Source organism: Leuresthes tenuis, unplaced genomic scaffold, assembly GCF_036924035.1.
Source record: "Leuresthes tenuis unplaced genomic scaffold, fLeuTen1.0.hap1 SCAF_23, whole genome shotgun sequence".
In the NCBI taxonomy this organism is placed as follows: domain Eukaryota; kingdom Metazoa; phylum Chordata; class Actinopteri; order Atheriniformes; family Atherinopsidae; genus Leuresthes; species Leuresthes tenuis.
The window spans coordinates 5,551,319-5,578,593 of record NW_027325377.1 but is presented as its reverse complement, the minus strand read 5'-3'; the positions used below and the strand labels follow the sequence as shown (position 1 = coordinate 5,578,593).

Below are 27,275 nucleotides of genomic sequence, written 5' to 3'. Positions count from 1 at the left end.
CTCCCAGAATAGTGGTGAAGTGTGCTGGTATAAAGAGTAAACAACTCTGCTGTTAAAGAGTTACAGCCTGGGCTTTCAGTGCCAAGTGCTACTCTGAAACAGAGACCTGGGAAAATGAGCCTCACACACCCACACATAAAAGCTCACACAGTCCTGTTTCTCACCAACAGAAAATCTACTCTAGGTGTTTCCACGTACAAATGGAAATTTATATGTTACACATATGTAAACTTATGCTGTACAAGTACTGTAGATAATAACACAAAATGGTAGTTTGGAGTATATAAAGGTGAAAGCGGCAGATGGAGCACCTTCAAAAAGATTTTACCAGGAGGAAAATGTACAGCAAACACAAGGTTAAACTTCCCTGTCTGTTTGCCCTGTCTGAACAAATATAATGTGTTTGCTTCATCTATATTAAGGTCTGAATAAATGAAGTTACTCATAAGAACAGAATAAAGTTCTCAACATGAAGGTTTTTGCAGAACAGGACAAAATTTGGCTTCCTCACAGTACTTGACTCCTTGTTGAAGCTGATTGGTGACCTCGGTGTTGTGTACTAAAACTCTGTTAGGTCAGTGCTCAGGAAAAGGAAACAAGTCTGGAGCAGCTTTATCGTGACACATCTTAGATTTTCAATCCTTCTTACCAATTCACGTTAAACTAGGCAAGACCAAAATGAATTTCACTCTTTAAAACACCAATTGGACTTGGAGAATTCCAGCAACCTTCATTCTTTGGGAGAGAGGAAGTGACTGCTGGGTGGGAGTGTAAGCACTGATCAAGATATCAGTCATCAAGTACTGGAAGTGTTTGCTGAATGTGGGAGAGGGAATTCCCTCTCAACCAAAAGCCCACATCTATCTCACTACTTGATGTATGTAATGGGATAACACGCTATGGAACTGACCAGCACAGCTGAGACATGTGGGGAGCAGCACAGCAGTCTGCAAAGGAGTGGTCCACCGTTGTTTTGGGTAACGTCTGATCCAGGTCTGCTGCTACACCGCCTGAGGGTTTTCCTCAAACATTGGCCAAAAATGTACCTGTTACTACTTCAAAGATTCAAACCGTATCAAATATTAAAATTCAGAGTACTTGACACTGATCCCGACCTCTGTTGTGATCATGATTTTGTTTAAAACTAACATGATGGGGCACCATATACCTAAACTGGATGCAGCCAGCACAGGGGACTGGCTAAGAAAGTCATTTTTTCTTTCACACACTTTTAATACTGTCTGTCTGACCTTCTATTTCTCTGCTGTCGGGGCCATTGAGTGACACAGAGTAAACATGATCCTCACCCCCTAAATGCAGTAACTCAAGTCTGCTCTCGACTGCCAGTTTGTCTCAAGCTCATAGATGTCAATATCAGACAGTCTCATTCTTTCAACTGAGAAGAGAGAAAGGACACTATTTTCTGTCTATAGTTCCAGAAATGCATTTGCTCTGATGCAAATACTCTTGTAAAATTCTCTGTATGGGAATAGATGGATTGATTGGACATGCAAGGAGCTGGAGAAATGTTGGTTGATTCCTGTTAATGATTCCAGAAATGTGCCACAACAACTAAAGACCACAGAAGACCCTTTTGGCAAGACATGTGAGGATAACTTCAGTCAGGAGACTTCAACTACTCCCCACCTATATCTGAGATTTAGAGATGTAATTCGGTCAAATGTTTTTGGCTCACAGTATTTGGGTCTTGGATATTCTTTACATGAAGCACCTGGTGCACACAGGACTCACCTCCCAATCCCATAAGATCAGCCTGGCATATACATTTAGACCTCCATCCTCAATTCATTTCCTCTCCTTCTTCTAGTGCTCTCTCAAAACTTATGGCATGGCACCAGCTGGAATCTCTAGGGCAATATTTAGTTCATTAAATTATGGCACACAGCAGTGTCCCTGATACAGCTACTACTATTCATTCTCTCCTCTCAAGCACAAACACTTCCTTCCCACCATCACAATTTCCTTCTCCCAACATCTCTCAATCCCAGCCCTCTAAGTATCTTGCCTTAATGTGTCTCTTCCTTTTGGGTTTGTGGACAGGTAAAGATTTTCACCCTCAGTGGCACTTGCATCTGTTTCCAATCCAATGGGTCTTGTGCCGTTGCTCTTGCAACTCACATTTTCTTTGATTATGTTCATAGAAGAAACCATGCTTCTATCAGCAGCTATTTTGCCAGTGGAATTCCTAGTTCCCCAAGACTGGAATGATTTCCCCTTTCCTGTTACAATTTAGTGTTGTGTATGACTCATTTTTCTCTGATGTACCTTGAATTAGCCTCTCAACATGAAAAACTTCCTCCCTCACTCAAATTGCAATCTGTGTTCTCTTTCTCTCTCACTGACACTCTCAGCTTGCCTGAGATTTTTGGTCTTCAAAGTGCACAGTTACGCATGCTACATCAAAAGTACAATAGGCAGCTTCCCATTTCAATTACAAGGGTAGGCAAAAGGTCTGCCTCTCTGATCTGATAGAATATCTGATCCAATCTTAAAAAATATCTGTCATATCAGCCAACTGAGAATGAGTCTTTTCTGTTTGTTGTGTCAAGTTAAGCATCAAATTTATTAAGTTCAAGGCCATTTTTTTCTTCCTTTTCTCTTTTTAGAAGGTGCTTGTCTCAAATAGGCTCTGCTGAAATATATATATATATATACTTGCTATGTTTTGCTGTGGAAAGTAAGATCTTAAATATAATCCAGCTTCATTATGCTTTTAACAAAAAGTTTTCTGGCTAAACTCTGTGCATCCATGCCGACATCAGCATTGGACAGTAGCAATACAAAAGGTACTTGTCTTTCATCTCTTAAGGGGCAGCTGACTTGGCCGGACAAGCTATTGGCAAATGTCAGCATGTGGAGCCTCAGTACTGGGTACAAGGAACCTCTTGTCCTCTCATTACAACTCCAGTACTAAGTCTCTTAAGTAAAGTAAAAGAAAATGAGTTTCTGTAGCCCCTCTTCATCATTTCAGGATTTTGAAGGACAATATTTGCCCATTTGCTCAAACTTTCTTGACCAGGGAAAATCTCCCCTACAGGCTAATTGCATGATCCCAACACTCAACCCATAAATCCTTTGTTGATGCAATGACCTTCCAATGCTGACACAGACAAAGATTCCCTGTATTTGGAGCTCTTTGGAACTCTTTACCATGTGAGGAGGGCAACTGTGCAACGAGACTATGCTGAAAAGTAGGCGTCGTAAAAACAAGTGCTATTCATTTGCAGGAATATGCAAAAAAAGAGCTCCCTGTCTAACAAGTGAAAAGGATCGTAGATAAGCACTCGCATTGGGTGAACACTTTGTAATGTTCCCCTTTTTATTTCAAATTAAACTCAACAAACCCATTGATTGTCTAAGTCACAAAAATCAAGTCTGTTGGGTTGGGAAAGGAAATGATCAGAGTTCTAAAAAAGCCTCAGTGGATGTATCAACAAGAAAACCCAAGGTTGTTAAAAGCTAGTATGAGCTTTCACGGGGGAGTAACAACAACAGCAGCCAGTAAATAAAACTAAACTCCAATGTCTGTCAGGAGACTTTTGCTGTGAGAAAACGCACTCTGATCCAAACAGCAGAGCTTTGTTGAGCATGGAGGGAGACCAGTGGAGAAAGAAAAGACAACATGAAAAAGCAGAGCGGAATTAGATTTCAGCTTCCCATGAAGCTCTTAAGGGCCAATAGTTCAAGTTTGGCACTCATTAATGGCAGAGTTAACTCACTTTATGGGCAAACAAAAGAATATAGCCAATTCAGCCAAATTTAATGGTTGAATATTGGCCGAGCACAGAAATATCGGCACAATTATTTACAAGATGTGCCAGTGGGAAAAGGTACTTTTCAGAACGTGCAATAAAGAAAATGGTGTTTGAGCTGATTTTGAATGTATCCGTAGCTTGTCCAGGAGGGTGTGTTCTGACTTGAATGATGACATTCTCCAGCTGGGCAGAATACACTGAGAAAGTACACCGAACAGACTGAGATGTGGAGTCAAGCTGTGTTTTCGCAGTAAGGTCTGAACTGTTCATTAGATATGCAAAGGAAAGTTAACAAACAAGCACAGTTTGAGACTGCGTATTGTACCTCCACCAGTGCTGAAAAAAATCCCAAACTCTGATCTGGATCAACATCAAAAGCTAATCACTTCTAAATTGGAGCATGGCCCCTCGGGTTAAATTTTCAAACTAATCAAGCAAGGCCATAGACTCATTGGTGGAGATAATTATCTCCATTATTTTCCCCTTTCATGAAAGTAATACAAATTTCAACCCTGTCCCTGACTACCACAATGTCACTCAGTCTTTAAAATGATGAGACATACTACTCGAAGGCAAATAAACATGTAACCTCGCTGACTAGCTAACCTTGTAGCTACTTTCATACCGAGTAGGCTAACATATGAGCATGTATTCATATGGGATTATGTATTCAGGATTATTGAGCACTGTTTAGCACACCCTTCAAACAAGTTTAGTTTTCCACCACTAGATTTAAGCAAACCACTGCTGCAGTCATTCATCTTTTGACAGCATAAAACTATGAGTTCATTTTTCTGACCTAAAGACGACATCAAAATGATTGTATAATTGGTCAAATAATTACCAGCAACATTTATTGACTGCCTTGTGACATGACAAACATGAACACAGACCACCTACAGTAAGTTCTAGGACTAGAAATCAAGTCCAAATGCGTCTTGCTGTGGGTGAGCAAAAATCCATCCACTACTGAAAAACTCCTTCAGAATTTATTTTACTATAAAAGACCTAATTTCATTTCATTACATATACGCGTAGACATAGACATGCACCCACAAGGCTCCAGTTGCAGCTTTGCAACATGCAGTTTTACACTCCATTTACTGTTACCAAAAGGCCATGGACACACCGAATGCTGCCAGAGTGCTCTACAGACTGGCCAGAGGTTAGAGGGATGATGCACCACTAAGTCAGCCAATGACCTCATGACTGTGTTATGATCTCCATGGCTGCCTAACTCAGCCTCATCGTCCTGCTACTGTAACCTCCAAAGAGATTCGTATAAGTGTGTCCAACATCACAAGAACTATCAGGAGAAAACCAGAAAGGCCATCTGAAAGCCTGTTACACTATAGCCACGTTTTAAAACCAGACTTTAAATGTTAACATTGTGTTCTCAACCTAAAAGATGATGCTGACACATAAGTAAAGGGCTTTTATCCAACTGAGGCCACCCATGTTAAACAAGCACACTTGGTGCTCTCAAAGGCAAATTGAATAAAAGGGGCCAAATGCTTGTGAGAAAACCCTCAAATGGCAATGTTGCCGAGAGTAAACATAGAGAAATATATGAGAGAGTGATGATTCATTTATTCATTTATTTACATTTGTTGACTCAGACACAAATGCAAAAGAAAAACTGACAGGTTGGAAATAAAAAAAGGCGGAAAAATAATGAGAACATAGATGCTGGTTGTGGGTAATGATGAGTCTAAATGTGAGGGCTAACCGCTCCAAAAAAACATGTGTGCTCACCCTGTTAAGAGCCCAGTAAAAGCCTGTGCCAAGGGAGGGTACAGCAACAAACCGCCACCCAGTATCCCTCCAGAAAGAGCTTTTCATCCCACCATCTGCATCTTAAGGTTGGTTTGTGTTTTCTATTTATTAATCAGAAACACTGAACAGTCGTCTATAAATGTAACCCACTGATGGGTGCTTATTCTCACATGGCTTCACACTCAAACATTCCATCATTTGAACTGGTCCTATAACACCCGTAAAATTAATGAGGAATAATAAGTACTACTTTAAACACATTTTAAACTTCATTATGATACATTGGAAAGTCTGAGCGTTGTAGCAAACCTGTAATGCCTCAAAAAGCATTTAAAATTATGTATTTTAAGGGAGGATCTAAGTATTTATGTAATCTCTCATGACCAAAAGCATATGATTTGAACATTAAGAAATGAGCCTTTTTGATTAGTTGTCAGACTTTATTGCAGCTGTCTTGAGTATTGTGTGTTTGTGGATTTTTCAGCCTTTAGTTTTGTTCTCAGCCAGTGAAATTAAGTTAGTTAGGTCACTCTACATCTATATTGTGAAGCAGCTATCCAATCAACCAGTCAAGATTGCATTGACATCTTTTACAGATGAGGTTGATCTTAGTTTCATCTGTCCAGTAATCTGACCTCTCTATTCTTGAGGTATGGAAAGGAAATGTGTGCCTTGTGTTGAACTCTGTGTATTTGCTCTTGTGAAGTCTTCTCTTTACAGTAGATTTGGATAAGCGTATGCTTACGTCCTGAGAACTGTTCTTCACTTAGCTGGATGTTGTGACTGGATGTTGTGAAGGGGGTTTCCTTTACAAAGGAAGTTGTCCTGTGATCATCCACCATTGATGACTCCCAGGGACATCCAGATGTTTCTACATATCAGAATTTGCAAGCAGATTTTTTTCTCTCACTTTTTGATTTGACCAAATTGAATATTCTTTCTACCTCTTGTTTTGCTTTTGAAGCCTAAAGATTCACTTTGTTGTGGGCTAATAGGAACAACTTGCCAATGTAAACGCCACACTTGAAATAAACTTCAGATCTTTCACCTAGGTAACCATCTCTGAAATAAAACTGTTTTATTATTACTGTGTTATTTTTACATTAATTTAGCAGACACTTTTATCCAAAGCAACTCACAAGTGAGGAACACAAAATGTTCAGCATCTTGCCCAAGGATACTTTGACATGTAGACTGGACACGTTGAGGATTAAACCAGCAATCTTTGGGTTAAAAAACAAAAGATCTCTACCTCACATACAGACCTTAACATGAACATCACTTTCAACCCTTGGATGCAACACTTTTTATGCTTAAATTGAACTATTTGCAGACGTAAAAAAAAAGAACTGGGGAGAGAGAGGGAGGCAGAAAAGAACAATGACTGTTTAAAGGTTGTGCGGGACTAGTCTCAGACTCACGAGAGTGTGAGCATGGAGGTCTGTTTTGTTTGTCTCCTTGTTAGCCATGCAATCGACCACAGCACAGCCGGGACAGTCCACTGGGGGACATCCGATTTTTGGACATGCCATGACATCAGCGAGCTGCAGTTTCTAAACCCATCCTAAAACTGACTGTGTGAATACCTCAGATTAAATCTAAGAGTCTGAATACATGTTGATTAAATAAAGTATCATAATTTTGCCATTGCCCAAATATTTATGGACCAAAAATATATCAATAGAATAACAATTTTGATAGTTTTTTTTTAACATATTTGTTTCAATCAGTCATTATTGAAAAAGGATTCAAATAAAAACATCCTGTAGCTCACAGACATACAATGAAGCAACATACTGTATGTAGGTATATACTGTATATGTGTACAGTCATAGCTGCTTCCCCGACACCCCTCTTCCCTCGGAAGTGCCAGGAATCCTTGTAAACCCATTTTAACCCCCTTTAACAGTTGCTGATACGTAAGCTGTGAGTCAGTGCCACAGAGACTCTGTGCGTGCCTAAAAACAACAAAGACAGAGCACTGGCTCTTGTTAGCATGTGTTATCGGATGTGTTAACATGTTTGCTCCTGGTCCATACATAGCTGGATATATTTGTCATGAGCTGCCTTGGTTTGCCCAGATGTTTCCCTCCAGCTGCCTTAGTCATGGTTTAACGTGCTGCAGAGATACAGGAAAGATTAAAAGAATGTACTGAAAAGAATAGGAAGGTAGAAGGGAAAGTGACCGACTCATTCAGCAGAGGGAAGGTCATCTGTGACAGCTGGAGGGACAGAAATGGGCCAGGTGTGTGTTAAATCTCCCCTGCTGCTTTTCTCATTAAAAATATCACAGAGGAAAAATGGACTGTGAAAAAAGTTAGTAGGAAGGAGAGAGAGAGTGGTATGGGGATGGGCAGGGGGGGTAAAGGTCAAAGGAAAATACCAGTAAGAGAGTAAGATGGGATGGAATAAGAGAAAAGTTCCAGTCAGGACAGACAGAAAAAAGCACTCAGAGGCAAGCTGGGACTGGGAAAGAACAGAAAGACAGTGACAGGAGACGGAGTGGAAAACAAAACTACTGGAAAGAAGTGAGGGATTCAAGTAGAATAAAGGAGAGACAGAAGAGCATGGTAAAGAAAACAGAGCAGACAGAAAGTTGCTGACAGACAACTGAATTGAGACAAATAGTAGAAATCTGAGGTCAAGATGATCTACTACTGTCACATGCTCAAAAGATCCCTTGTTTGCGCTACAGTGGAGAAAACTTGACTTAAGGGCATCATTTGTGTTTAAACAGACCTCTAAATTGAGTTATAGGAAAATGATTTTGACAGAAAAGAAGAATACTCATTTTCAAGAGGTAGTTGTGAGATGAGTGCACAGCCAGCAACTGGTTAGCGTAGCTCAGCAGAGACTCAGGAAAGACCTTCCTTAACTCTCCTTGGAGCTTTTAGAAAAAATGTAAAAAGTCTAATCTCTAATCTTGTAAGTTTATCCATTAAAAACAGATGGACCGTACTGTTTGAGTGTACCTGAACACGTGGAAAGAATGTCTCAGGTCTGAATGGGTTAAGTGCAGTAATCTTCACTGTAAATGTCTCTTCTGTGACATCTGTCTACATAAATACAGTCAAAACATGTCAATTCCTTCAGGGTTGAACAAAAGTTCTGCAGGATTTCGACAAGTAAGCAGCTGCAGCAGCATCTTTATGTATATACTGTCCATTAGTTGAAAAGTTCACTAATCTTTAAAGAATATCCAAGTCAAATATTGTTAATAACACAGAAGTTGTAAGGCAGGGCAAATGTGTTTGTTATTCTTCTTTTTTATGATATCGTGTGTGTGCATGTGTGCGTATAAGAGTATATGCTTGTGTCTTATCAGCATTTCAATGGGAACAGGGTTTATCAGTGAGTGCAGTGCTGCCTTGTGCATGCCAGCTTTAGAGAAATCTCCAAATGTGATATTCCAATAGGCCTTGTGGGCTTTAGTTATTAAACTGAACACCATCACTGTACATAGGGCGAGGGCAATATACACCACCGAGTCAAGTTTGTTAAGTATCTTTGAGCTAGGTAATGAAGTTCCAAAAGGTAGCTCTGGCTACTGAATTTGAAAGAGACAAATTTGTGTCTCTTTCAGTGGCATCTTTGTCAGGTTTGTGCCACAAAACCACCTGGTTAAGCCTGGTGATTAAGAAGCGTAGGGTAAGGAAAGCATCACAGCTTGGTGGAAAGTAAGACATCCTCACAATGTCAACTGCATGTAGAAAAATCACATTTTTCGACTTTGGTGATGAGCCCCACTCCTTCAGCAAAGGACAAAAACATGGTTGGATTCACAAAATAAACTCACACTGACATACGTTACTTTGCTCCATCAGCAGTATACTGCATGCAGTATATTTTTGTAGCCATCTCACATTTTACCACGAGGCTGGGATTTCTGGTCAACTATAAGGAAGCCTCAGCCATCATTGAATTCTTTGAGACTTTCTTCTTCTTCTCACAGTCATGAACCTGAACTGCTTTTGTGGTAAGTCTAACTTTTCTTAGTGTTTTGGAGTGAACACTGTGACTGTACTTCCAGAGGAGAGTATTTTTAACCGGTGTGGCTATACTGTAAACACCAGCCGCTCTGTGTGTTCTCACTCCAAGATTTAAACACTACGGCCGACAGCAGACTCCCAGTGGCACGGAAGGCAATGAAATACTGTGTCAGACAAAAAGCACAGAAAGAAAGAGGGAAAGAGAGTACTGGAAAGCATAATATTGCCTTAAATATTTTCCCAACTTTGACCAAGTGGTCATTAAGAAATTTACTAATGCAAAAAATGTGAGTGAATCACATCAGTGGTAGCTGCTACGTATGTTAAGATAATCTATTGTATTGCTTAGTTTAATTTGATAATCTCATGGTTCAGAATCATGTGTTAGACCAGAAATCACTGCCATGTTTCCAGCTTGGATCAAGCGAAGTGAGCTGGAGCGCTTTCCCCTGTTAACACATTATTTCTGATTGGCTAAACAGACCACAGACTAGTTGACCTTCAACTGCAATTCCGCTACAGCTGCAGGAACAAACTACTGCAGCGCAGCGACAAGAGCATTGTGACTTTGACGAAAAAGTGCAGTGACAAATGGCTGCGTCCAATTATGCATGCAAGCAGGTCTAATAAAGGCAGTCTTGCACCATGTAATATTAAAGTTGAAGAAGTTGTGGTTTCTTTTTCAGAAGACCATTAATCCCTCTGTTTTGTACATGTCTCATAAAGAAGATGTTCAAAGTGTTCCTCTGTCCCAGAAATGTAAAGAATCGCTCTGGCCTTCTTGGCTGAGAGAGGTGCAAATATAGCCACACTGCTCATCATGCTCCGCAGCGTTCACACCTCCTAAACAACGGCAACTTCTCTTCCAGATATGGAATTCAGCACACGACTCAGACCACCCATGGCTTGGGTGCATTTATACACCCTCTCAAACCAGTCTCAACTAATGTTCCCCTCTCTGCTCGAACAAGTTAGCCCCCTCTCCCTCCCTCTGCTCTCTGTGATGCTTCAGCAGTGTCACAGCCACTCAAAGGGTAAGAGTGAGAGCTGAGTGAAAGCCAAAGCTCTGACCACTGATGACCCAGACACAACCATGAATGTCTCACTGCACAGGTTTTTCATAGGTTAAAAAGGACAGTGCACATCTGTTAAATTATGCTCACCTTTGTTAGGATCACTTTTAGACAGATGAACTAATGTTTCACACACTCTAATGAGCACAACTTCAAGGAAGAAAGTAAGAAGAGTTGTACAAAACAAAAAAGAAGACAAAAAGAACAATCACCAAAAGAAATCACATATTTGTTTACATTCTGCTCACTCAAAGTCAGTGGACCACATTGTTTATCCCTGCAGCCCTCCCCCTAACTCTACTTTTTTTAACTCGCTCAGATTGTTTCCTCGAGGTTTATCAAGACGGAGCACGAGACGCACCAAACAAGAAAATACACAAGGTATTCTGATTATTGTCTGCAGTCCCTGGAGCACAAACCACACACACACACATAGAATGAACAGGATGTGTTTTATGTTCTTTAAGTGGGTGAGTGTGTCTGGCACTTGTCTGCACTTCCGGTAAACACTTGTGTACTTTCCAGGATAACATTTCACTAAGATCAGAGAACAGCAAAAATAGCAGCCTGTAACGGTCACGGCTTGTGTTTACAATGAACTGCATTTCTCAGATAAAGTCGTGCTCACTGTTTCAAGATGGACTTTTTCCCCCCTCAGAGAAAGTATGTCAGGTCAGGTGGACTGCAGAAAAATTCAAATGATATTCAATGTTGTATTGCAAATACAACGCAATTACTTAAAGTGCCGACCTATCTCTGTTATTGTAAATGCCATTAAAGAAAAAAAAAGATACTGGGCAACTTCTGGATGTATAAAGACAGGACCCGTATAGCATTAGATTAATCTCTTTGTGGATGACTAAGGATAAATCCAGTCAACATCATCTTTTCATACCTGCCAAAGACTTAATGAAAGAATGTGATGCAAAGTTCAGTTCCTCCTTAAGATCAGTAAATTACCCCAGGGTATGTGATTTGGACAACTGCCAAAACTTTTGATGCACAAGATGATTCCATATAAAGGGTAGCAACACTTCATTAAAGTGGTCGACTGCCTGGGGCATCCAGGTCGACTCAAACCGGCGCCTCACTGCAGCCTGTCGTCCCACTCTGTCACTGGAAGTGATCGATGTGAAGTGTCAGCGTAAAGAACAACTTGAAGAGCAAACGTCCCACCTTGTTCTCGTCTCCACCGAAGAGGATAAATGTGAATCCTTGACAGTTCCAAATAATGGACAGATTAGGGGCCACGGAAGAGTGCAGGCATTGCACAACACCTGCCGGGCTTACAATGCCACCTCAGAACTCTCAGGAACACAGGGAGCAAAAGTTAGGATATGTGACGCAAACAGAACGTTCATCTTTCACTAACAGCAAATACAGTAACTTAAGTTCTTCTGATACTTCTGTACATGTTGATTCAAGTTTAACTTAAGTCTGATTAAGTAAAAGTAAAAAAATAAGGCAACACGCTGATAAACATACTTATTTTTTGTAGCAAAACTTGACTGTATTTATGTTGAGAGAGGCAGGGCTTCTGTGAGGCTTATCCATGTATTCGCCCCATACAGACGGACACAGTTTGTGGAGACTCTTCTGAAATTAGGTGTAGTCTATTGTGTGATACATCCGTGAGGGATTATATGCTATAAATACTCAATGAATACAGCCAAGACTAGCCCCAACTGATTTTGAATGTTATCCAGAATTAACCTTGTCTGGGAGCTTAATTGTGCCCTTTACACAACATTACACACCCCGGTAGGAGTCTGCCACAGTTCAGTGCACTGTCTCTCACAGATGGGACCAGAGTGCTGCAGTCATTCAGTAAAAAGTGACACTTCTTTTACCACGATGACATCTGTTAAATATGAGCCTTTCAACCCGAACGGAGCAAAGGTTCTCAGTATCAGGCTGTGCAGCAAATTGGATTTCTTAGAGGGGAACTTGTCTTATTCTCTTGGATTTCCTCTTTGGAATTCCACAATAAACACCTTTCCATAGACGAAAAATAACTTCTTCCTCTTGGTCTAGTAATAACCCCCTCATCTATATATTTACTTAATTTTTTGGACTTGTGTCATGATCATTCTGCATAACTCGTCATTGGTCAAATCCACTGCAGATTCCTTCAACTTTTGGGAACGCCACCCACGTTAGGATGTGTTTAACCTCGGGCAAACAAGCCAACACATGCTAGCACTATTGTAAATTCAGAGGTGGGGGTTGCATGTGCACAAACAAGCATGAACTCCTGTGTTGCACCCGTGCACATACACAGTCCCACTCTTGATCCTCTCTGATAATGGGAGACCAAACTAAACAAGGAGGGTTGGTTAATGTGTAGGTGTAATGACAGCGTTTACTTCACCTTCAGTCTCCTTTTTCCTCTGAAAGCCATGTCAGTAAATGTCTTAAGGGACTACACAACACAATTAGACAGACTAATTACCCCCTCCATACCACCCATTCCTTACCAACACTGACAGGCTGGGGCAGGTAGGGGATTTTTTTCCTGGCTATGAGCTTCCTAAAGACAGGGACTATATATGGTGTACGGATAGCCCTTTCCAGGCAACTTAGTTGTTAGTAAGAGGCTCAAGTTCTGTAGGTCAGCAGCAATTTGAGGGGCAGGGGTCAGAGCCAGAGCATGCCTGGGAAGGGAACAAATCAAACAAACAGTTTTGAGAGAGAAGAAGAGAATCCTAAAGAATGTCAATAGTATGAAGAGAACTGGATACTGACACAAAGAAAAAAGCATCCAGCACTAGCTCTAACAGTAAATATTAATGGAAAAAGCTGCCTTAAAAAAATCCTGTTGTCTTTAGCAAGCTAAAAATGGAAAAGTTGCCCGTTCAGCATCAGGTTAATGATGAAGCCCCCCACTCCCACTCTGCAGTACTCCTGCAGGCAAGTTGGACCCAGTCACAGACACGCTTGGAGGATTTAAAAGCAGCAGAGCACTGACCCACACTTTGATGTCTCTTGTCTGTGTTTCCCCTGGGTCACGAGACAAATCGGTAACTTTGTTCTGTATCAGAAAAACTAACAAAAACTAAATCAAGGTTAGAAAATAATTGTTTTGCTCTCTGTCAGTTTGTCTGGTACGTTCAGAGAGAACGAACGGCTGGTGGAGGGAGGAGAGATCAACTGACCAAACAGGAAGGTTTCAGTTTGTGCTCTGACAGACGGCATGTGGGATGGGCTGTGGCGCTGCTAAAACTATTTGGCGGGGAGGTTTGAAAACTCCTTCTTCCTCAGCAGAGACCAAGCTTGCGCTCTCTGTTGCAGCCTAAGAAAGTGAACCAAATACTTTTGAAAAGCAGAGAGAACAGTGCCAGTGATCTTTCTGAATTATGAAACAACATAAGAGAAAAGGAAAGGAGGGAAATACCTAACCTTTAATTTGTTTTTCTGCCCTTGAAAGGGGTATACATGTATTTCAGACTTAACTATTTACTTCATCGAACACAACTTGTGCCACCAGAATATACCAGAAGCATCTGCAGCATAACTGGGCACTAAGATGAGGTAAGATATAGCCAGCAGTTCATTACTCATCTAATTTCCCTTCTGAGTGGATGATTGAAACCCAGTGACATCATCAAACTATAGTACACACGACTCATCGCTGTGTGAAACTCAGCTGGAGACACCTGCTCAAATCCAGAGGGCACAGAGAGTATGACAGTCTTAGAGAGTGTGACATTGCTGGCTCTTTCATGCCTGACACCTGTTTCTGTCACTATGCTGCCTGCACACAGAGGTACCGATCAAGTGTTCACCTTCACTAACCTTGCAGATCTTGCTCTCCTCCGTCTCTGCTCTGGACTTTCCTTCAGGCGTTCTCTCCTGCTGGAACTCAGACTTGACTGACAGTTGGCAGGAGAGTCCTGGGGCGCCCTCACTTGCCCTGAGCTGCTGCTGCTGCTGTCGTGCCATGTAACCCTGCGAGGTGGCCGCTCTGACCGCACTGGGGATGGGGAGAGCGGTGTGCACCGGCTTGGTGCCCACTGCAGAGGGTTGCCTTAGCTTGGAAGCTACACCAACTACCGGCATTGTACTTCCCAGGCAACAAAAATAATAACACTGCAGTGGGGGAGATACTGAAAAAGAACTGCGACAAAAGGGAAGCCAATTTGCAGTGTCTCCTTCTGATGTCTGGCACAAGGAGGGAAGAAAAAACAAAAAACAAAAAGGAAAGGAAAAAACAGCAGCTGCCTCTCAGACTGAGAGGAAAGCAACTGCGCTCATTCTGTGGCCTGCAGCGGACAGAACTCACAGAAACTGAGAAGGCTTCTCCTTCCTCCTGTTCACTCCCTCCTCCTTCTCCTCCCACATGCAACGCAGCTCCCTCCCCTTCCCTCACTCTCACTCTCCCTCTCTTTCACTGTCAGAACTGCACCGCAGAGTCAGCGAGAACGGTTCAAGGGGGGTGCGTGAACTCCTCTGGAAGGTACAACCACCACCGGCCGACATCACATGGACCTGCCTGAGTGTGTGTTGATGACCAGTGGTAGAAAGAGATTATCCATTTCCATCAAAGTCTAAAACCGCTTTTGTCATTGAAGAGAAAAAAAAATCCTAAAAATGTGAGAGAGCTGCCAGAGCAACACATGATAAGGGGGGAGGAGAAGAGTCATGTGCCTCCTCGATTGCTAGATAATAAGAATCTGAACATTAAGTTTATGTTAAATAAGATAAATGCATCAGAAGGTGTTGAATTTGGAGGCAAGTGATACTATTTGTGATCCTGGAAACTTTCTGGCTTTAGTTTGTAGTTGAGTTGTATTGGCCAATCAAGTTGGAGAAATGCATATAAAAATCAGGTGGAGAGCAAAAGACCCAGAATGTATTGGCCAATATATCATCTCAAAGCCAGATCTGGTTTTAAAGAAAACTTTATTAAAAGATACATTTATGCATTCAAACAATGATCAAAAGATTAAGTCAGTTATCCGGATAGCCACTGGCTCAAAGCTCAAAAATATTGGATGTTGCCTCAAGAGGCATAATCATTACACTAATGCCGATATTGACTCCCAGAGTGAGTGTTACATTGTAATAAGTGGGCGTAGATAGTAACATTACACAGCTGTAATAATGAAGGGCAGATATAAATCTGTGTGAGTGGATTTCATCAAAGGATTCAACTGACAGCAGCAGTGGGACAGATAATCTACAGCACATTTGGACTACATTAAACAAACCCAATATGACATGTCATTTTTTTCACCCCTTTTCTAAAGGATCCCTGCTCTACGCAAGACATAAAAGGGAGTGAAAGTTTTATATGGGAAGGCTGCATCTGGTTCAGTTTAGAGAGGCAAGGAGATGTGCCGGAGTTAGAGGGGTACACTGCGGTGTCATGGCAAAACGGAACTTTTTAACAAAACACTGTCCAATAAAAAGAGCAGAAGAGGGAAAGAGAACCAAACACAGGCCTTGTCCCACAAATACGACCATACTACCATACATATCATCACAGCCTCACAAATCAGGCCTATAGTCTCCTGTTTAGTGCTGTTGCTGGGCCTGAACTCTGACCTGTACGACTCAGATGCTCATATGTTAGGGCAAACAGCTCCATGTGGGAACCTGTTAAGAGTGGCCTGATTATTTTACACACTTCTGCTTCCTTTTCTACTCAGTTTCATATGGCTTTAGTGCTTTGCCCTGACGCAGCTTTCCTCCACCCAGAATAGCACCAGCTACGCCAACATGTTTTCAATCATGCACCAGGGGCTCTCATGACGGCCTAAAACAACAGGATACCACGTGAATGACTGGCACAAGTCCAACCCCAGCCGCTGCTGCTTGCCCAATTGCACGAATACAAGCATACTTGGCAAGCACCCAACTTCCCAGGAGAACCTGGAACTGTTGGTACACCCATATCTTATGAGGTTCTGGGGTGCTTAAGAGAAACTAGCTCACACAAAAACCTCAAAGAGATGTCAAGCCAACCTCTGACCTCTGTATTTAATTGCAAAATAACAATTTGTGGGACTCAGGACATTTTACGTGCAAATAAAAACGACTTCTGTTGTAATATAGTGCGGAAAGTTACTCAGTCAAACAACAGGCATATTCCAAAATCAGCAAGCAGATCTCAGGTTAGCTTCCGTCAGCATAATTCAAGCCGGTACAACCACCGGTTAAAATCCTTGCATGTGGGCCATCCACTTCTCTGAAAATAGTGCTACAGCCAACATGGTGTAAAGTGAAGAGAACGGGGAACAGAGGGGATGTTGATAAAGGAAATTAAAAGCTCATTCTGTATGCTGAATTACTCGTTTGTGATGTCTATGTGATGTATTTGTAATGTCTAGAGAGGAAACTAATGCACTGAACCACACTCAGTTCAAATGCATTTTAAGATCCCAGTCCAGTGGTATTTCAAAGCATGTCTTTTTAAAAATCTCTCCGAAAAATGATCTCAGCATTGGTAAACAAAAAAAAGACTGATTTTGTTATTTTGGACTTTGACCTATGGTGAGCCAAAGATGTCATTGCTACAGCTGTGGCCATGACTGTTTGGTACCACTTACATTTTCTATCTGTGCAAATTATAATGCAACCTGTGAAGGACGAATAGAATGAAAATTCATCGAGTAGACATTTTGACTTTAAACATAAAAAAGTTTAGCTAAAAACACCCCTCTTGTTGCCAGCAGATATGCAAGCATCACATTTGTATGGTTTCTGTAAATAATACATCTCTGTTTTGCAAGAGAAGGTCTGATTAGAAATGTAAGAACTGTCGCTAAATGACTAAATGCCTCTAAGCAGGCTGCGGTTTTTGCCGTCATGCTGAACAACTGGCAGCGGTGATGTTTCAATGTGTTCTGACATGTTGAAAAGTTTAACACATAACATCCTCACCTTTCCTAATGATTATGAAAACAGCCATACAACTAATAGAATACTTAATAAAGTTGTCTTAAAGAGTGTTTCTTTTTTTTGTTGTGGAAATTGATTCTGAGTGGGTCTGAATAACAATTTGGTTGTCCTTTATTGAGTTCATTTCTCAGTCTGCTGCGGCAGGGACAAAGGGGCTGCAGCTGCAGGGAGGCATTTACACACATGAGCTGACGGGAAGACAACACCGTTTTCATTGTTAAGCAGAGATAACTGAAAGTAAAAGGGAAAAACAACTTCCATAGGACACATATAAAACCTTCCTATTACACTTTATAAACTGAAATTAGTCTTACAGTCGAAACAATCTAATAGGTAGTTTGTTCATACCCTTCATATGACCCGCAACTACATCATGTAAAGTATTAACGCCACAAGTGGCAGAAAGAAAATACAACACATCTGAGCATTTCCACACTGGAGCAGATATCATTCTTAAATATTTCCTTTAACAGAAGGAGAAAGAAGGGAGGATAGCATGTCTGGAGCTTTCAGACCATGCAGTCAAACTGTGTGTTTGACACCACATTCAGTCAGTGACACCACAACACTTCTCTCATATCTGGTTGGGTTTAGATAGCAATGTTGGGGTTGAAGAATGATGACAGTTAGGCCTAAAATACATTCTTTGGACATCACTACCTGTCACCTTAATGAACACCATTTTGCTGGCTGTGATGAAGCATTGTCACTTCATGGTTGGCTTTAGGCAATAACGCCACTTGATGAGAGTCAGAACCCAACCTACTTTAGACTAATGTACATCCTTTGTTCTGTGCCATCATCTCCTTAATAGACACTATTTTCACACTTGCAGTTACTCTTCCAATCATTAGATGTTGCATAGTCGTTACACGTTTTAAGGGTCATTTTTTGCCTTCATGAATAAAAAAGCCCTTAACTTTATTCCTAATGTAGATCAGTTTATCTTCCACTCACAGTAACCAAAACTGTTGCAAGCCATTGTATGTTAACTGTACTCACCATCTCCACATACTGCGAGCTACATCTGAAGCAGCACTGTGTTCTGATTGAGCTGCTGGGCACTTTTAGTCCCCTTCAGAAATAATTGTCTTATTTGTGCTATAAAGTGCAGGATGAGTTAATTAGCAGTCGGTGTTGTGGTGAAGTATTCGCTCTTTCAGAATGTAGTCCATTTGATGCTATTTTTGTGATGCTCGTCTACATATTTCATGGATTGGTTTCTGTCTGATGTGTTTGTGTAATGGAATTATTATCTGTTGAAGACAACGGGTGGTTAGCTGGTAACCTGGACTGAATGATGTGTGTGTATGTGGTTAATATGGAAGATACCGCCCAGGGTCACATGACGTCAGCACTGATGTTGTGCTGTGGCTGTGAAAACAAACACACCAGGGTGCTGGAGATAAGAAGGGTCAAACCCCTTCTACCCTCCTGTCATACACATGAACACACACGATCACATGCAGAAATTTAACACACACTCCCCCGGGAGGCGAGATAGATAGTCACGCACCTGGCCCTGTCATAATGCTATCAGTCAACCGCACGTCAGACAACATGGAAAATAAAACAAACACACACTCTGGCACACACACACACACACACACCACAGCAGTGCCTGAACATAAGGAGGCATGAAAAGTGGCTCGGTGAACACAGGCATGTGCCATTAACATACATCAAGCGAGAGGATATAAACATACTCTCACTTTCATCCTGTCCCTGTCTCGCTGTTTCAGAATCCACGGATAGATTCCTGCTCGTCAGTCAACCTTTGGCTTCTCTGCGGTCAACCACCCACTCAAAAAACACACAATCAAGCAAAAACATTGGAGCATCATGGGAAAACTCTGCTTATTTCCCACATCCTCAAGTTCACATTACAGATCTTCATATTAAGTTCTGAGCAGATGCCCAGATCAAATGCTTACAAGCACTATTTAAAACTATTCCAGATGTAAACAAAGTTTTCGCTTTATATCATTTGTAGAACAGTATAACTTGTAATACTATATAACTTTGAGGGGTGACACAGTCGACATGTGCTTGAGACCAACAAATGGCAACTGTATTTTTGGTAAGGGTTAGAAAATGTTCATGGTTTGGCTTGAAATATGTTCTTATTGCAGCACCACCTTCATCTTCATGAACAACATTTTTCTATTTGCCTGGGTTAACACTGACACTTCTAGGTTCATTTTAGGGGCCTTCTGGCACATCTGGAGTATCCCGTCTGTCTCTCTCGTAATTTCAGCGTGTGCACTTCTTTCAGCCACTTCAACATATTGAATAAATGTCGCAACTGATTAACTGCTCAGCGTAGTGAAGGAGTAAATGGAAATATAGACAGAAAGTGTGCAGCTAACTTAGCATGTCACACACAATCTCCTCTCTTTTTTGATTTTTATTTCTCCAAAACAACAAACTCAGGAGAAGCTCAGGAGATCCCAGCCCTGTTGGACATCACTGAAAAACACCAAACACATGCTGCTATGTCGTTTTGAGTCTAAGTTAATCTATCTAAACTCCACCATTTCCCTTTAACGTACTGTATGTACAACTTCTGCACTGGCACGCTTTGTCTTCTTGTGCAGGTGTAAATTGTACATCTTGGCTGCCTAGTGGAGGGCATCTTTTGCTATGTGTTTCATGTCCATTTGTGTTTGTTCAGATGCCAGGGACACAAGAAAAGCCAGCAGGGGGCCCCTCATTGCTGCTGGTTCTTCGTCAGTTTGGTGTAGAAATCAAAACTACACAGTAAAAAACATGATGGTTTGGACTAAAATTCTTTTTTTAATGCAAACATCTGCTCAACGGATGCCATTTTTACACTTTGAGTGACTAACATATTCTCTGAATGCAACAGATTATAGGAGATTTTTGCCTGCATGAACAAACTAGGAAGGAGGACTTTCTAATTAAAAATAATTCTTTTTTAAAACCTTTTTGTGTGATGAGGGTATATCAATCAATATTTTGTTGAAATGACATTCATGTCATGGTGTAATACAGTATAGTTTATGATGATGATGTGATATATGCTAATAAGGTTTGAATGCACTCAAATAAAGCAACCTTAAATTGTACTTAAATACAACACAACAGATGCACATTTTCCTGCTTCTTGGTGAAAGAATCTCACATGTTCTTATCCACCGTGTATCCACACAGCTCACACTCGTTTTAAACTTGCTTGCTCAACACCAATCAGCGGTTCAACTCTGGCTTTTTCTTGTGTTTAAACTCTAAAGCTTTGGAGGTTTTGGGCAGGGAGTGGGCACATTTGAGAGATGGTGGAATTCGAAAAATTCCCTGTTCCATGACTCAAGTTATAAACAAGACATGAAGTACAAGTTTGATTAATTAAGAGTAATTAAGGCTTCCTGAATTCCTCTCTTAGTTGTGCTGTTTCCACAGCCATGTGGTGGGCTAACAGCTCTACTACAATGAATCAAAGGAGGTATGTGGACCAACTCTGGCAGCAGGATTTCCCCAGCGCTCTGGCTGGAACAATTCCGGCTCTTCCTGTTCCTCCACTGCTCCAGTGTTCAGTCCTGCAGGGTTTGCTCTTACTTTCTTGTTCTTCTTTGGTCATTTCCTCACGTCTCTTGTCATGTAACTTGAATATTTGGTCCCTCTGCTGCTCTACCCTCTCAAGCAATGATATCAAAGTCCTCCAGCTCGTGTTACTTAATGGATTGTTCCGATCTTGTAATACACCACCTCTGGGGTCAGAGTTTGGGTCCAGATTTATGGCAAGAATGTTCAAAACTCATTACTAGTTTTTATTTCCATCCCCTTGTGTTGTAGGAGTGAAAGCAAAACAAAACACATCATTCCCACTCGATGACACAGCAAGGAAGGAGAAGGCCATAACAATACATCACTTTAATGTAGCCTCTATGTGGTAAGATGCTTTTAAATGGCCAATAATTACTCCCCAGTTTATCAATGACAAGCTTACTGTATATCATAAAAAGAAAATCTACTGCACTGAATAAAAGGAAGGAATAAATCTGGGTGACTTCTTTAGTAAGAGTTCATGCTTTAGTCAGCACTTTTTGTACACACGATGAAAAGTGCTCTTTATCCCACAAACACTGAGCTCTCTCTGCCATCAAAGAGCCATCACTTTGTAGATTCCACATCCTCACTTCTCCTCATAAAAAGCAGTTATACACTTGATAAATTGAAAATCCAATGACTTTTAATCCATGTGGCTGTGTCAAGCCCACAACCAACTCGAATTTCAATGTTTTACTCTGTTGTGAAAGACTTGTGTCTTCTGTGAATCTTGGATTTCACAGCTGGAGCTGATTAAGTGCTGAATGGGACTCCCCCCTCAAAAACAACAAGCAGTAGAAGGGATGCAGAGCTGCACTAATTTCTGGATAAGACAAAAGCTGTGTTGGAGGGATCCAGGAGAAAGCTGCAATCAAATATATGACAATATCAAACAGATCCATGGATCAGAGGAAATCTCCCTTGTTAACGATGATCGAACAGATGTTTTTTCTTAACATGAAAAAATGTTACCTGAGAGATTTTTGGATGGTGGGGAAAAGCCTGAGTATCAGGAGAAACCATACAGGCATGGGCCGAACATGCAAAGTCTAAAACTGGGATCTTCTTCCTGTGAGGCGACAGGAACCTTGCCATCCTTAATCATAGACCATCTACCGGGTTCCAAGCTAATGACACATGTCAACAACTTGTAAAAGTAATTGTAGAGCTGTAGAGCGGCTCATCCCAGCGTATCTACTGCAGAGCATCAAAATATGTCATTTTTGTTTTCATTGCCTTGTCTTTTCAACACTCAGAGAAGCAGAGAAGAGAAACTGAAAATGTGGATTAATTGTACATTCAGCCGGAAGAGTGAATTCATCTGTGATAAATCTACACAAGCCCTATCTAAAATGTCAGAGTTTACCAAAAGAACACAATTGCATCAATCACCACAAAGAAGTACTCTTCCTGTGGCAAAACACTGCTTCCACCTGGTTGTTAGACCAGACCTTAATGACAGCATTCAGCAGAGCAGTAAAACCTTTGCCCCGGCACTTCCTGGACCCCAGGTTTCTGTACAACTAAACCCATTCAAAAAAATGATGGTGACATGCTTTTTAAACAAGTCAATGTGAAAATCAGCTGAGGAAAGGAGACAAGATGAATCCAAGCTGAAATCCAAGTAGAGACATGTAACAGGGGTCTCCAAATGAGCAGCTGGAGTTTTTATCTTTCTGTAACGTCCTGCATTTATGGTGTGAAGGTTCATAATGACCTCTATCAAAATTCTGGACTGAAGTCAACATAGTTCAAACTAATCAATTAAATGTTTAATTCTAACAACATGTTATTTTGACTAAAATGCAGGTAAACCTCCAGAGAAAATCGAATGCAGCAGATTCCGTTTTTTAGATGTTTCCAAAGAACTTGGATACCCTTGATGACAACGAAGGACACCGGCCACAGTTCAGTACAGACGACACCTCTCTAACATCAACAAAGGCAGTCTGCCGGAACTTTATAAGCTCAAGCCAAACAACACACAAGTGTTTTGTTTCCCTTCAGTAAGTAGCTTAAGCCTCATTATTTTCAATAGCATGTTAAGGCACACGCTACCTTTAACCTCCACCGCCTGGGCTGTAAACAGAGAAAGCTTGTTGTTTGCTCATCTGATAAACACACATCGGTGTCATCTGTAGCTGGCCTGGGGTTGCTTTGACTCGCCTTCATTAGTGTTGAGGCTCATATAAAGGCTGCTTTTATGCCGTCTGAGAACGACGTCTGATTAAAGAAGAAGGTAAAAAGCTGTCCCACTGCCTTCAGCCAAACCCCTGGAAGATGGCACCCTGCCAGCAGACCCAGATGTGAGTTTGTTGTGGTGAAAGTACACCTATAAGCTCCCATATATGCAGTGCATACAGAAATGTGTCCACTAACACAAGATGCCACACGACAGAGTATAATAAAACAAACACCACAAACATACACTGCATCAAGCTGAACTCACATCTCACATGCAACATCTCATTACATATAATGTCTCCTCAACAGCCCCGGCTTGTTAAAGAAGCCTTTAGCCCATGGTGCTGTACTGAACATGTTCACTGTCTTGTAAACTACACAGAGCCATTACACAAGTTTCTAAGAGAAAGCAGCTGGCGGGTTTCTCTGCTGTGTTTTGATTTATGAAGCACTGAAGAGGGGATAAAAAGAAGAGAAGACAGTCATCTAATTAGTACACTGTGACCTACAGACACTCTAGTTTACGCCGTCTGAGTTGGAATGAACAGGAAGTCTGTACCTATGACTGTATGTGCGTGACAAGACAGTGTTGGTGGTGGGAGTTCCTCATCTCTGACACATTTGTGTTAACTGTACATTCTGTTGGAGCTGCTACTGGCCCCCCTGCTTCATGACTTTTGCACCTTTGCCCTTCTGACATGGCATGTGGAAAGTTAAGAAGTATTCGTGTCATTGAGACTCTTAAGGTTTGAACGGTGGTGTGGTGGTTGGCACGTCACCTCACAGCGACAGGGTTCCAGGTTCAACTCCCGGCTGGGGCCTTTCTGTGTGGAGCTTGCTTCACATGTTCTCCCATGTATGTGTGGGTTCTCTCCAGGTAATGTGGCCTAATTGGTGTCTCTAAATTGTCCCTAGGAGTGAGTGTGCTTGGTTGTGTGTCTCGTTTGTCTCTGTGTGGCCCTGTGATGGACTGGCGACCTGTCCAGGGTGGACCCCGATGACCGCTGGGATAGGCTCCAGCCCCCCCCCTCCCTAAATAGTATTAAGTGGACATAGAAAATGGATGGATGGATGAATGAGAACATTTAGAATACAAAGATTTACATAAAAAGAGTGGCTCACAGATTCTGTTTAAACATTTCTGTCTTGTGGTGAGACTTTTTCTGGCTACAAATGTGAGAGAGAACCAGGCTCAGCCGTAAAGAAAAGAGAAACAAAATCCACTTGCTTTTCATTTATAAATAAGAAATTTATGTTGTATGCATATATGGCAAAATGTGAGAGGACTCACTGCGAGCAATCTTTGTACAAAGAGAAAGTCTCTGAATCCTGGCTGTTCCTCTATCCCACTTATATTTCTTCTCCTGCTGTCTCAATCAATCAGTCAAATGCTACCACATCCTCAGAGGCAGCACAGTGTGGAGTGTGTGTGTGTGTGTGTGGACCAAGGACACACGCATGCAGAGAAAATAAGTCGTGACGGGGTGTCTGGGCATTTTTACAGGAACAGAGAGCAACCTAAAAAGGTTTCATGTCATCAGAAAATCAGTGATTACATGAAGTATAACGTCTCAACAACTGGAGTGGCTCAGATTTGAAATAATATTTCTGTTGAGATCGGAAATCACGATATCCTGCAAGCTGAGCTTTTTGACACAAACTTCTAGATAACGTCAGCCTTAGCTGTTATATTTGGCAGCATTTAGGGATCAGAGACATTTCAACTGAAAACAAATGGACTTAACAGTTTCTCCTGTTGCATAGAGGTGGATGTCGTGAGAGTTCTTCAGGAAGCTGCTGCAATGTGCGAATTTTGGGAAGTTTTAAAAAGGACAGCTAGAGTGGATGCAAAAAGCTCACAGGGCAGCAGGTCACAGAATACAGGAACACCACCAGCATCATCAGCTCCTCAGACAGCCTGCCTGATGACCTCATCAGCTTCTACACCCGCTTCGAGACCACCAGCGACATCACAGGGAGAAGTCGCCACACCTGGCCTGCCCAACACTCTGCCTCTCCTCCACCAACAGTATCCTCAGTCCAGATAAACCCTGAAGTGTTTTGAGAGAGTGATGCTGGCCTACATTCAGAGCACCATGCCGGACCCTCTGGACCCCCTGCAGTATGTCTACCGTCCAACAGATCCACCTCAGATGCCCTCCACTACTCCCTCTCCCACCTAGGAAACAAAGACTCCTACATCAGGATGCTCCTTGTTGATTACAGCTCCGCCTTCAACACGGTCATCCCAAACCAAGTCACCCATAAACTGTCTGCTCTTGGCCTGAACCCCACCCTCTGTGACTGGCTCCAGGACTTTCTGACTGGCAGGCCCCAGTCTGTCAGGATGTGCAACAGGACTTCAGCCAGTATCGTCACAAATGTGGGCACCCCACAGGGGTGCGTCCTCAGCCCTCAACCCTATCTGTCCCTCTTCACCCACGTCTGTGTCGCCTCCCACAAGGTCAACATCATTCTGAAGTTCGCGGATGACACCGCAGTGATGGGAAATATCACCGACGGGGATGAAGCGGCCTGCAGGAGGAAGGTGGCAAATCTGATGTCATGGTGTGAGGACAACAACCTCATCCTCAACACGGACAAGACAAAGGAGATGATAGTGGACGTGAGGAAGGAGAGAAGACCTCATCAGCCACTATTCATCCGAGAGCTTGCGGTGGAGAAGGTGAGAACCTTCAAATACCTGGGATGCACGTCAGCGAGGACCTCACCTGGACAGTGAACACCACACAGCTGGTGAAGAAGGCTCAACAGTGGCTGTATTTTCTGAGGAGGCTCGGGAAGTTTGGCATGTCGGCTGAGATTCTGAGGAATTTCTACAGCTGCGATGTTGAGAGCATCTTGACCAGTTGCATCACTGTGTGGTACGGCAGTGCCGCTGTCATGGGCCTCAAACGCCTGCAGAGAGTGGTACAGACGGCTGAGAGGATCCTCAGGACTCCTCTCCCCTCTCTGCAGAGCATCTACAACCGCAGAGTCCACAGGAGAGCTGCCGCCATCATCAAAGACCCCACCCACCCCAAGCATGGACCGCTCACACTTCTCCCCTCAGGCCGGAGGTACAGAAGTGTGAAATACAGGACCACCAGGCTCAAGAACTCTTATTTCCCCACAGCCATCAGACTTCACAACAGCTAACAAATTGCACTGCCAGTAACCTGTTTATATTGATTTTTGCACTAATCAGTGTGTATATATATATATATATATATTTTTTTTTTGTTTGTTTTATTTATTTGTATTTTGTATACAGCATTTTTACTGTAAACAGAATTTTTACTGTATACATCATTTTTTACTGTATATAGCTTTTTTTTACTCCTTTGATTGGCATTCTTGCAGACAGCAAAGTCAGTTTTTCTTTGCACAGAGAAAGGTGTTTCTACTGTGCATATGACAATAAAAAACTTTGAATCTTGAACCTTGAAAAAGTAAACATATACAGTAGCACATTAAAAAGAATGAACTTTGGATTCTGTCCAGTATGTAGTAGTTGTGGGCTTTATTCAGTCATGTGCTGTACTGTGCAGCAGAGCCACATTGACCTATTGTTACTTCAGCTGTGTCACAGCTCCATCTGCATGCTTAATGGCTCTTCATGAGTGTTGTGTTGTTAATAAGTAGCTGTTGACAGTCTTGAGACCTACTGTCAGTGTCAGATTTATGTTTCCCAGGTAACTGGTGGGAAACTTTAGTTTCACTCATCAGTCTACATTTGTGTAGATTAATTAAGTCCTTTCAAGGACAAAATCAGGCAAACGCATTCACAAATAATGTAATATAATGTGATACAGAAACTAGAATTAGTAATAAGTTGTCTGTTCATATGTTCAAAGTGTAAAATAATGTGAACAGCTAAGGTCAACATGTGTTAACTTCTGCAATAAGTATTATCAGTAGCAGAATTATCCTAATTGCAATATTTTCCTGGTTTTCAGGCGTATTGCTAAATAAGGGCTTGTTAATAATGTGTCTCTGTGCTAATT

General features: G+C 41.8%; 1 protein-coding gene across 7 annotated transcripts in view; it reads right to left on the bottom strand.

Annotated features, from left to right (window-relative positions):
* nav3 (neuron navigator 3) overlaps positions 1 to 27,275 on the bottom strand; it is a 250,609-nt gene that overhangs the window by 149,991 nt on the left and 73,343 nt on the right. For 6 of the 7 annotated variants that reach the window (XM_072377815.1, XM_072377816.1, XM_072377818.1 and 3 more), the window contains exon 1: positions 14,410 to 14,897. The exons of the other annotated variant lie outside the window; for it this stretch is intronic. In XM_072377815.1, coding sequence (XP_072233916.1) covers positions 14,410 to 14,673 — 264 coding nt within the window. In that variant the 5' untranslated portion in view covers positions 14,674 to 14,897. Of the gene's footprint in view, positions 1 to 14,409; positions 14,898 to 27,275 lie in introns of those variants that run through there. 7 annotated transcript variants of the gene reach the window in all.